This window comes from Rhipicephalus microplus, chromosome 2 (assembly GCF_043290135.1).
Source record: "Rhipicephalus microplus isolate Deutch F79 chromosome 2, USDA_Rmic, whole genome shotgun sequence".
In the NCBI taxonomy this organism is placed as follows: domain Eukaryota; kingdom Metazoa; phylum Arthropoda; class Arachnida; order Ixodida; family Ixodidae; genus Rhipicephalus; species Rhipicephalus microplus.
This window is the reverse complement of record NC_134701.1, coordinates 78,880,754-78,893,486: the sequence shown is the minus strand read 5'-3', so window position 1 is coordinate 78,893,486 and position 12,733 is coordinate 78,880,754. Positions and strand designations below refer to the sequence as shown.

At 45.1% G+C, this 12,733-nt stretch overlaps 1 protein-coding gene across 5 annotated transcripts in view; it reads right to left on the bottom strand.

The window, feature by feature from the left end:
- The window catches only part of LOC142796294 (phagosome assembly factor 1), a 172,172-nt gene that overhangs the window by 61,643 nt on the left and 97,796 nt on the right, over window positions 1–12,733 (bottom strand). For all 5 annotated transcript variants that reach the window (XM_075886585.1, XM_075886588.1, XM_075886586.1 and 2 more), the window contains one exon: window positions 6,859–6,990. In XM_075886585.1, the coding sequence (XP_075742700.1) occupies window positions 6,859–6,990 (132 nt within the window). The remainder of the gene's footprint in view (window positions 1–6,858; window positions 6,991–12,733) is intronic.

The following is a 12,733-nucleotide window of genomic DNA, read 5'->3' as shown; positions in this document are numbered from 1 at the left end:
TCATCATCATCATTCTAACCCTTCACCGTGCAGTGCCTATTCTGCAGGTCATGCTGCACACTTTGAAGTGCTAGAAAGAAGGGTGTGCGCTCATGATTTCACTAGGCTAGAGACAACCACCCCCCCTTTAATTAAGTTTTCACCTCTTTAAATTAAGTGGCGACAATGGCTCCTGCCACATCTATCTTTGACATGCATCAAAAATTTACAAAAGTTTATGCTACTCAACACAAACATATTGTAGTAACAAGAACGAAGAGACAACACATGATTGCAGGGCTGGCTGTTAAATTTTTTTTTGTCCTTTTCCAGCCTGGAATGCACAAACCAGTTCCCCCTCTTTAAATTCAATCATAACAATATGAATGTATTTTAATGCATATAACCAACAGCAAAGGTGCTTTCCCCGCCGAAGCTCATGGCATCTCTGCCAAAAAGCTGCCTATGAAAGTGTCGCTTACTTAAGGGGGGAGGTGGCTTTGAAAAAAAAACTTTTTTATTTGTTGACCTACAGCAATGAAATTTGGCAGGCATACTCATAAATGTCTAGAATAGGGAAATATGCAGTTTCATCATGATAGCTTCAGTATTTCTCAAGTTACATAATGCTACACGATCCAATTACATGGTCTGCTCGTGGAAAGCCTAGCGCTGCAACAAAACATGCCAAGAAGCTGCGAATGGTGTTGATATTTACTCAAAAGAAAGCTACAGGGTATGACACTCTCGGAATTTTTTAATAAGTTCTCTCTTTTTTCTTAGAGATCATCATGGCTGCCGACACACATTGTCAGAAACACTGGCACGGACAAATCATCGTCTAGAAAAATAAGAGGGCCACAAAACAGAAATTGAAGATTGCTGTACCCATAAGCAGTGTTCAGGGATTCAGGAAAAAAAACAATCAAAATCGGTCCAGTCATTCTCGTGCTACTCTTTCCACGAGCAATGTACAATGTCCAAAACACACTTGTGAGAAAAAGCCTGTCGAAGTTTTCGACAGGCTTTTTTCAATGAACTTTTTTGTTTCTCATTGAATATTGATGAAAATTGGCACAGACACTAAAAATAACCTCACAGTGCTTCCATAAAAATTTTGAAGCGATACCACGAATACTTTACGAGAAACAAATTATTTATTCATTGAACCATGTGGAGGGGCTCCCCATAATGTCAAAAAAAAAAAAACAGTATTGAGAAAGCTGCGTTTAAAGTTTCAACTTTTCTTTACGTCTCTAAGACACCTAAAAATTGTGATTTCAGGTTTGTCTTGTGATATTTGACTTCTTTTCATGATTTACTCCTTTTCATGAGTTACAAAGAACAAGTATGGATTTCAAACCAAGTTCTTTGTATGAAGGAGTGGTGTGATAGGTATGACAGAAAAGATTGCAATAGAATAAAACCATATACTGAAATTATTACACCTACTTTTTTTTGTGCGGAAGTTGTAATTAGCGTAATTAAGTACTTGATTACAAATATTCACTGAACTTTTTTTTTTTATTTGGAGAGGTTTATTGCATCAGAAAAATGGATCACACCATGACGGCCTATGCCTTCCTTCTAAATAACAAAGTTATGGGCAGAAGACTGGTGGCACGGGAATTTCAAGCAGTATAATTAATGACACGAAACGGCCATATAAAAATTCGAGCCCCTGATTCACACATGCTCTTGCGCCGCTCTAGCCGTGAAACGCATCATCTTACAGCCGGTCGCGGAAACTCTAATCTACAGCAATTCATTAACCTCGGAACATTCATAGACGTTCGTGGCGATATCAAGCATGGCTCCAAGCACGTCTGAATCGCATCACAAAAGCTTACTGACAGCACTCCATATGACCGTGGCGTGCGCGGCCGCGTGGACAGTGCAGCCGGCGCGTAATGCACTTGCCGGCGGCGTTCGATGACGATGCGTGAAATGTGTAACTACGAAGACAAAAAATCGGCACGCACTGCACTTGGCATCGCATTTTCGAATGACGACGCGCGAAACTGCTAGCCGCTGTTCCAAGGCATCGCATTTTCGAATGACGACGCGCGAAACTGCTAGCCGTTGTTCCGAGCGATCCTTGGCAGTGAAGGGGGGGGGGGCTGACGAGCTTGACTGTGTTATCCGCTGCCGATGCGTAAAATGCCCGTACAATATTCAGAGGAGCTAGCGAGTGATGTGGTACATTCCTTGCGAAGAAGCACGTCACCAAGAGTGCGCTTGCGCGGCGTTCCTGCCTGCAGTCTCGCTGTCAGCGGAGTTAGGCCTAAAGCCGACTCCGATGACGCGCTGCACTCGTAGACCGCCGCGCGCCCGCTCGTAGTAATTTGATCGTGCATCCGGTGCGGCCACTCGTAGTAATCAGATCGTACCGCCGCTTACAGCTTCGTTGCTTGCGAAGAAGCACGTCGCCACGAATGCGCTAGCGCGTCGTTCCTGCCCGCAGTCGGCGGAGTTAGAGCTAAAGACGACTCCAATGACGCGCGGCGCTCGTAGACCGCGCTGACGCTCGTAATAACCTGATCGCGCATCCGCTTACTGCTCGTAACTAAAGCGTGGTTATATCTTAAGTGATTATCAAGCCGTGAACACGTCACGAAGTGGCGATTTTCGAGATCCTTGTCCTCGCGACGCACAAGCAGCAGACAACGATCTCCCGGAGCGAGCATTGGGCCAATGGCGAGGCGAGCTGAGGCAACATGGCGGCCACGGCCAATCAAGAGCCTCAAAACGACCTTGAAACATTTGCTTTTTGCTCGCTTGTTGTTAAAGGGAGGAGCCAGCTGAGGCGGGAAAGTTAAACACGGAGAAATGCTCTTTCCGATGAGCCCAAGAAGCCGGCTCCCGGCCCAAGCATCGCAAAGCTATAATTTTTTGAAAATCGCCGTTTTCTCGCCATTTCCAGAAAAATTTTTGCTACCTAGGTGGGTGAAACGAATTTTCCAAAGCACTTTTGCGCGGTTTTCAGTGTAGATATTTTGGAACCAGATAGAAAAAGGGTTCCAGAAACTGAAAACTTGACTTTCAAAAAATCGATTTTTTGCCATTTTTCGCGATCCCAAAGCCGCGTCCCCCCTTAATGTGTCACCTACCTAAGAGATTCTTTCCTGTAATAAAAATTAGTTGAAGTTCAGCGCTTATGTAGTCCCTTTGTGTGGATGTTTTTTGTGTAACCTGGTGTGCGCTGCCATATGCTGGAGTGCTGTCATTCAGGAGAAATCTTCGCTGCTGTAAAGCAGGAATTCCAAGGTTTATGCGAGTATATTTCAAGACTTAATATAAAATAGACTCTAGTAAGCAGAATTTGAAAGAAACAGGAAAATACATTCAATTTAACAGGAGTTCCATTAACAGAGAGAGCAACGGAACTGTAGAAGTCGAATACGAAACCAATCAAATTAGAAGCAGTTGCTTCATTTAAGCAGCAGTTCTATTCAAGAGATTTCCGCTTACTCAAGAGTTTAATTGTACCTTAGAAGTGAGGCAGTTTGGGCTAGTTGATAGGTCATGACAATGGTTATAGCGTGAGAGCAGAACAACGACGAAGGGACAAGACGGCGCTAACTTCTATCTGAGTGTATTGTGCAGAGTGCAAAAACATATAAAAGAGACAAGAAACCATGTGACAAAAATTAGCAATGCAAAGAAGATTAAGAAGAAAAAGACAAAAATCAAGTAAGAATTTAAGAAAACGATACAGAAAACTAGAAAAACTATAACTAGTTGCGCACGCCAACACTTTCAAGCAGACAGAGACACTGAGGCTTGCTAACGCATGAAACCTGATCGCGTGCCATTTGCGCAACCTCGACAATAACTCGGGTGTAATCATCTCTGTGCTTATACAGCGTCACTTTGTCCTCCAAAAGGCGCGCACAGTTGCAGGCAGTGCAGCGCTGTACCAGAAAACCATCTCTCCCGTTTCTGATATTGTTAGCATGTTCCCTCATTCAATCGTTCCGACACCTTCATGTACGTCGACATAACAAGCACCACAGAAAAGGACGGTCCTAGAGACAACTCCCCGGGAACATTGCACATACTTAGTCCTATGTTTAACTTTACATTGACTGGATGACCGTGTCTTCAGGGTGTTTGTCAACTTAGTAAGACAGAATAATTTGAACAGTGCAGGGAACACCTGCACGATTGGCATTTTTCTTTAGCCTGTGAGATATCTGGTGTATGTACGGAACAGCATCAATTGTACCTCATCTCTTGAAACTTGCACCCACTATCATTCAAACCCTGCCACTCTTTGATTTTATGTCAGTGTGACGTCCCCGCAAACACGGACTGAACCTTGGTCCTTTCAAAATGTTTACGCTCGTTTCTTAAACCCACGCATTAAAAAAAAAAGGAAAAGAAAACCTTCGGTGTAAGGAATGGGCATTCCGGAGTGGAGTACCTGGAAGGATTATTTCTACTGTTCTCGCCCCCCCCCCCCCTCGCGCAAACACGAGGACCGGACGGTGCCTTGTTGTCTACAGACAGTGTGACAGAGTACGGTGGCAATGATTCGCGCGCACCCATCAGATTTGTGGCATGGGGGGAGCAGCAGAGCACCTTTTGTTGGTTTGGGGAATGCGACCCTGCCGGAGCGCCTGTGCCTGTCCGGGTCTGACTTTCCGTCAGCCTCCGTGGCTCCAGGGCTCATTACTGCTTTCTGCGCGGATGACCACCCGCGGCGTTGAATGACGAAGAAGCGGCAACTACGGAGAATTTCACGGGAGACATTGAGCTGCATAGAGACGTCGAGACTCGTTCTGGACATCTGCTCATCAAGTACCAGAAACCGGGGAAATTGGTTCGGCCGAAAACTTTTCGGCACAACACTGCAAACTCCGGACGTTGGCCATTACAGACGACGCACTTTGTCCGAAGCATCGGGACCATTGTTCGCCCGTAATTAAAGTGTCTTCGGACGGCTCGCCCATCTCTCTCCCTGAGGCTTGAGTTTGTACATTGTTATTTGCTCGGCTTTGTTTGGGAGAGGGTTTTCTACTGGTGTGGGCCGCGGGGGCGGCCGTCGAAGATGATACACTCCGACTGACAAGAAAATGTGTCGTGTCAACAGTAGCGATTGGTTTGGTGCCCCGGTAGGGCGGAGTCCGGTCCTACAAAAAGGGACTACGAGACGATACGTGGAGGGTCGGAGATACGATGCGATGAGCTCGAGATGGTAGAGAGACGGAATGGAAAATCAAGATAACGATGTGAAGAGATAGCGATGAGAGTTGATTAGAGGATGGCTGAGGCAGGAATGGTATGACGAGGAATGAAAGTTAGAGATGGGAAACGAGGAAGCGAGTGATTGCGGGACGTTATGAAAGAAGACGGAAATCGCTGAGAGAGACGACGAAGATGATGACTGACAACACGAACCATTCGTGAGACGAACTTTATGCACCCTATTTGGACGAGCTTTGCAGCAAGGGAAGCGGCGCGTTGAGACATTGCATGGTTTTATTCATTGATGACTTCATCATTTGTGTCGTAGCGTGTTTTCTTTACATATGCATACCCTTGTATTGTTACAGCTACTTTCTTTGTGTGCCTGCCCTGTGTCAAACGACGCGAGTGTCTAAATCTTGCGTTATAATTTTGTGTAGTGGTTGATGTACGCGGGTATACAATGTTTGCAGTTAGTAATAAATTAAATGAATCAGTAATGAATCAGTAAACAGGAACAGGTCGTGGCGTCTCTTACTTAGCACGAATCCCTGTATGTGGAAAGTGATTGAGACAGGTAGCAAACAGGGAACCGGATAAAAAGGGGGTTGAGGGGTCTTCCCTCTCTTTGGTAATCGGTGGCGTAGCGGGGGACGGGGACGTCTCATCAGCTTCGCTCCAAACTAGCACTAGTCTTGTTCTAATCATTGAAAATATTGTGTAAGTTAGTTCAATCGCAATTAGTGGTGTGCAAATAATGGATTTTCAAGCCGAATCGAATACAAATGAAATAGTAATCACAACGTATCATATACTAATAGAATACTGTTCCAATAGTGAGGCAAGAATTTTGAAATACAGGCCCGAAACTGTACATTTTATAAGAAATAAATATTCACAAACTATAACAAAAAAACATTACAATTTCAGCCGAAAAAAAATATACTGCAATCACTTAAACTGGGCAGCAACAAGCACTTTCGTACTATTTTACAACAGCAGGCTTAAATACAGTAGTAACTACAATATTCAAGGTGGGATATTTGATCAAGAGCCTCAAAGTGAAATGAACAACTAAAAATTATGCAATTTTGATGATTTAGCATCACAGTGAGAATCATAGAGAAAATAGTAGAGTGCCGATACAGTTGTTTCAGCAAGACTGGAGAAAAAATAACTCGCTATTCCCATGCCTCATTCCTCAGAGTGTTTTTTTTTTGTCAATGCCGATAATATGAAAACTACTAGAAGAATATTCAGTACTTTGAATACACAGTACTCTATTCGAGTGCCAAATCGAATAGAATAAATTTGATTCGTTAAGAGAGAGAAACAACTTTAATAGAAATGGGCAAGCTTCAGAGGAATTATATCCTCTCCCCTAGATCGTGGCTAAGAGTCCTTGGGCCCTAGCGGCATCTTCGGCTTGCCTGATCACTTGTAGCTGGTCCTGGATGTTTCTGAGCTCAGCAGCGCTGCCTCCCACTGCTGTGCATTGAAATATTAAGTGTTTGGCCCTTTCATGAGGTGAGGACCAAATTTTTCAACATTCACGCACCCCTAATCACAATAATAATGCAAATTTTCCATTATGGGATACGTACTATCCAAACAATTAAATTCAAAATTATTCAACCCAATTTAAATCTACTACATGCCCATGCCGTTGTCAAGGCTTTCCTTCCTCACCTCGAAGATGATGTCCTGGTATCCATAGCAGTAGGTTGATCCAAAGGGATTGGTGGTGTTTGTCGAAGACGTCCTGTTCAGGACTACAGGGCGTTCAGATGCTTTGACCAGACGCTCTTGGAGCTCATCCCACTGCAAACACAAGTTATGCAAGTTATACTAAGCCTACAAGGAGGGCTGAACAAAGGCAATGTCTCCAACACTTGCAGAATAACGTAAAGGTAGCCTAGTTGGATAGGGTTCATAGTGAAGTGTATGGAGCAGCGTCAGAACGAATACAACAACGAGAAAAGACAGATGATCTCCAACACTTGCTGAAATTAGCAACTTGTTGCATGAGTATCGACAGCAAGTACAGTAAAACCTTGATTCTATGACTTTCTCATAATTTTGAGAAAGCATTGTAGAATATGAAGTAAAATCGTGGTAATAAAAAGACAGTTTAGCATGACGAATTTGTGAGAACCTTCAATGCAAACTACCAACACAATGTACGGAGCTCGAAAACGCGGATCGCCAGGGGTGCAACAGCCAAATAGAATTTGAAGAAATTTTTGGACAACCTAAACTTTACTTTTAGAGCATTAAAATGTTAATATGGAGCAGGTTCCATGAAAAAAAAAAACATCCATTTTTTGTCACTAAAGGCCATATTTGGAGTAGTATAAAAAAATAAGACTTACATTTAGAAAAAAAAAGAGTATGTACAAATCATTCAACATCACCTGAATTATGCAGAGTAAACATGAGCACTGCTATTTCAATAAAAGTAGTATTTTTAACTACCACACCGAGAAAAAATGATAAAAGTCCACATTAGCATTCTTCACACTTTTCAAATACTTTGACAGACTCGGTGAATTCAAATGTATATCTCCCAAGCTGGCGACCTTGAAAATTACCAGATTAGTGGAACTGAGGAGAAGGGCTGAAGGAAAAAAAAAGGTGCAAACTTTTTTTAAAGGCACCAGCAATGTCATACACTGCTCCAAATGCTAGCCCGTAACATTTTCAGAAGTCAGCAATCATACTAGTACTCACAGTTATCAGGCGTATACCTGCATGAGTAAATGAACAAAACGAACTGCGTTTTGTGACTAGTGCTAAGAGCCTCTTCCAAATCATAGTACGTTTTTCTGCAAGGCACTAACATACTGTGGGAAAGGTAACTTAAGCAGCATTCTGCACTGGTTGGGGCAAGGACATGAAATTTGTTAACATCGCTACACCTCCCCCCCTCCTCCCTTTTTTCCCAAGTTAGGTTCAGACCGCTACGTCTCAGCTCACTTGCAAGACCCGTTCTACCAGATAACGGCACGCGCCCGTCGATCCGGCCACAGCACAGGATATTTCTCGCCGGGGCAATGCAACTGTTTAGACGATGGCGTTCCAGACACTGCGATCAGACTCAACTCCGTCTTTAAGGTATAAGGCAAAAAACACTTGTTTATTTAACTGCGTTCGGAAGCGCTCTGCTGTCACTTGAGCGTCCCCGCGTCCCTCGCTCGCGCTCTTCTTCTTTCTCGTTTCCTTGTCCCAGCCCGGAACGTGAAAAATAATCAACATTCCCGGCCGCGCAAAGTTAAACACATAGTTCAAGTAGGTACAGTCTTTGTATCGGCCTGATCACAAGGTGACCGCCTTGCAACTTGATCTTGCAAGAACGAATGACACCGTCTGCACTGCGGTACACTTCCGTGACCCTTGCAAGCTTCCATAGCTGGCGTGGAGTGTTGTCCACATGCACGAGAACGATGTCCCCTTGCTTCAATGCTGTATTTGATTTCGTGTCGGCAAAGTGTGCAGATCGTAATTGCAACAGGTATTCTTTTTGCCAACGCTTCCAAAAACTTTCAACCAGCAGCTTCCTGTAGTTGTGTCTGCGTATGGCGTCTGATCGTTTGGAATTACTGTTGCCTTCGTCAGCGGTCGCATACGGTATGGAAGTCAATCTTCGTCCAAGGAGAAGTTCGGCTGGCGTCAAAGTGCAACGTTCTCCTGCATCTGTCTCGATGAAAGTCAGAGGCCTAGAGTTTACGACTGCTTCTACCTCCGCCAGCACTGTCGATATTTCTTCGTAGTTCAGACGAGCTTTGCCGATAATTTTTCGCAGCGGAAGCTTCACTGATCGTACAAGGCGCTCCCACCATCCACCCCACCAAGGAGCATTTGGTGCTATAAACTTCCATGAAATGCCGTTGGTGCTGAGGTGACCAGCGACGTCCTCTTCAGAGAACATTTGGTTTAGCCGCTTTATGTCTGCCGATGTCTTGTGAAAGCTTCGTGCGTTGTCAGAATAGATCACCCTAGGTAATCTTCTCCGAGCTGCAAATCGTCGTAGGCACAGCAGGAAAGACTCGGATGTCATTTCCGAGACAAGCTCGAGATGCACGGCTCTAGATACGGCGCACGTAAAAAGTGCAACGTAGCACTTCGCGTCCCCTTTCTCCGTGCGTGCATACAGAGGGCCCGCGAAGTCGACTCCTACAACTTCGAGCGGGTTCGTTGGTGTCACTCGATGACTTGTTAACGGAGCAGTCTTAGCACTTCCTGGGCCCTCACTGAAACGCTTGCATATATTGCAGCCATGCAGCACTCTTTTTACCAAAGAGCGAGCTCGACAAATCCAGTAGCGTTCCCGAAGCTGCGTAAGTGTATCTCTAACTCCTCCATGTAAAACTTGAAGATGTGCTCTGTTTGCCAAAAGTGTCCAAAAGTGGTGACTTGACGGCATTATGATTGGGTGCTTGACATCTTGTGTGGAATGCATGAGGGATAAACGGCCTCCAACCCGAAGAATTCCGTCTTTGTCTATGTAAGGGCGTAGTTCAGCGATTCGAGATGTAGACTCGACTGGTTGGCCGTTGGTCAAAGTGGTGAGTTCTTCAAGAAAGCCTTGCTCTTGTGTACATTTTATCCAATACTGTTCAGCGTTCAGGATTTCTGTTGCCACGAGGTGTCCTGTATGATTACTTCTTTTTCTGCATCGGTCAGTAAATCTGAAAATCCACGCAGTGACTCTGAGTAGCTGTTGAAGCCTGCTTTACCGTTGAATATCAATTATCGGAACTGAGAAGCGTGTCATTAGTGCGACGTGGACTGTTGTAACTTCACCTTGGGTGGCTTCCGCTATGTCTAGTTCACAGAACTGTAGGGGCCATTCAGACATCGGTTTAGTTAGCCACTCGGGACCATGCCACCATTTCGAGCTGCACATCAGTCTTTCAAGCGTCGCGCCACGTGTGAGTAGGTCCGCCGGGTTGTCCGTTCCAGGACAGTATCTCCACTTTGATGGATCTGTAGTGCACCTAATTTCATTGACTCTGTTGGCTATGAACTGTTTCCACTTTTTGACGTCACCTTTTATCCATGACAACACAATGGCGGAATCTGTCCACATCGTGTAGTCAACTTGAACATTCCTCAAAGCCCTTTTCACGTATGCCAACATTCTTGAGCCGATTAAGGCAGCCAGCAGCTCCAATCGCGGCAGCGTTGTCTCCTTAATGGGTGCTACACGGGACTTCGCAATCAACAGTATCGGCTTCTCAGGACTTGATACGACGTATATCGCTGTTCCGTATGCCGCTGGACTGGCATCGCAGAAAACATGTACTTGAAGCACATTGGTCTTCCTTGCTCCGCCGCCCAGATAGCGAGGAACGACGACGTCTTGCAGTTGCGGCAGCTGGATGACCCAATCATTCCATTCTTTTTGCAGGTCATTGGGTAGGACTTCATCCCAGCCAATTCCTCGTATCCACAGTCTCTGAAACAATATTCGTATGGCAATAGTATATGGTCCTACAAATCCCAACGGGTCAAATATTCTTGATGCTGACTGCAAGACAAATCGTTTTGTACCCGTCTGTGCTGTCGAAAACCGGAGTAGGTTTTCAACCGAAAAGTTGAATTCATCCTTTGCAGGATTCCAAACCAAACCCAGGACCTTGACCGACGTCTCGTGAAGAACGACCATCTCATTACTAGTAGATTCCACTTGATTTTCAAGCGTGCGCATCAAATTTGCTGAATTTGTTGTCCATTTTCGCAATGTCATGCCGGCCGATTTCATTATTGTGCGCGCTTCTCGGCATAGTTTAGCGGCTTCCTCTTCTGTGTCGGCACCAGTGACTAAGTCATCCACGTAAAACGACTCGGGAAGAGTTTGCGCAGTTTGTGCCATGACAGCCGGTGCTCTTTTCACGTGGTAGAGAATAGTAGCTGTGAGCAAAAATGGGCTACATGTAGCTCCAAAAGGCACTCGTGTCATCCTCCACTCTTGCAGCTTGCCCTTGGATAAATCTCCTTCTGCAAACCAGAGAAAGCGGAAAGCGTCTCTGTCGTCCTCCCGAATCGCAATTTATTTATTTATTTATTTATTTATAATACCCTCAGGGCCAAATGGCATTACAGAGGGGAGTGGATTACATTGAATAACACATGGTACATGGTGGGGAGGGAAAAATACAGCGTTAGTACGAATATAAGCAAAAGTCAGCGTACAAACAAAAATACATTAAATAGGTCCTGCGTATACAATGTTAGCTACGGTATCACGAAAAAGATGGTTGTCGTTAATAGCAACAATTTCAGGAGGAAGGTGGTTCCACTCGCGAGAAGAACGAGGCAGGAACGACTGCGCAGCTGTGTTAGTACGATAAGTGATAATTCCAACCTTGTGACGGTTTGAAGGAATTTGAAGGAATGCCTTTTCTATGTCCGCGATAACTGCCACCGGGTGCGTTCTGAAGCGTAGCAGAATTTGCACGAGGTCTTGGTATAAGTTGTCACCCTTTTGAAGGCAGTCATTAAGGGACTTGCATCCTTTGGCATGTGACGAAGCGTCAAACACCACTCTCATTTTCGTCGTCAGTGCTTGTTCCCGCATGACTTCCTTGTGCGGCATGTAATATAATTTCGTCACCTCTGCAGGTACGTCACTGACTACTTCGGCGTGTCCTGCCCTCAAGTACTCCCTTATGGTACGGTCATACGTTTCGAGCAGTCCTTTTCTGGAGTTGAGACGGTTGACAAGCTTGTCCAGTCGAGTAACGGCTACTTGCCTGTTGCTTGCAAGCTCGAAATTATCCTTCCAAGGGAGGGTCACCTCATATCTTCCGTTTTTAAAGCTAATCGTTTGCTCAAAATGCCTCATGGTGTCGCTCATTTCAGGTGGCTTGTTTATCGCGTCCGTAATTCCTATGTTTTCAAGTTCCCAAAAGGAGCGCAATATCTCGTCGGAATCGGTAGCTTGGGCTTTTAGCACACACACCATCATTTGTGAAGTAGTTGGGTGGGACACCAAGTGCGATGTGCTTCCCTGGAAGGTCCATCCAAGCTTGGAGTTCAGTGCGATCAATGATTCGTTGCCTTCGCACCGTGAAACTTCGCCGGTCAACACTTTCCACATCTGATCGGACCCGATAAGTACGCTGATGCCACTCTTAGTTATGATAGATGGATAATGGAGCTCATCGGCAACATCGTTTCCCAGCTTCTTGAAAGACGCAACGAAGGCTACGTCCATTGCAGTCTCTGCGATGTCTTGGCAGATGTTTGGGATCTCTATTGCAGTTAAGACTGTTTCCGCGTCGGAAAACTGGCTTCGCAGTCGTAGTTCTACTATGCGACGCCTCTTAGCCTCTTGGTCCGATGTATTCGCGAAGGTATTGAAGGCTATTTGAGTTGCTCCCACGCTTTTCAGCTTGAGGTGCTTGGACAGATCTTCAGTTACGAAAGTCCTCTGACTGCCACCATCGAAAACGCCTCGTATTTAGCGGCAGGTGTCATCATTCATGGCCCATGCTCTGAAAGTCTGAAGAAAAACGGAAGTGGTAGAGTCTTCCTTGATGGGTCTTCTTCTAAGTGATGC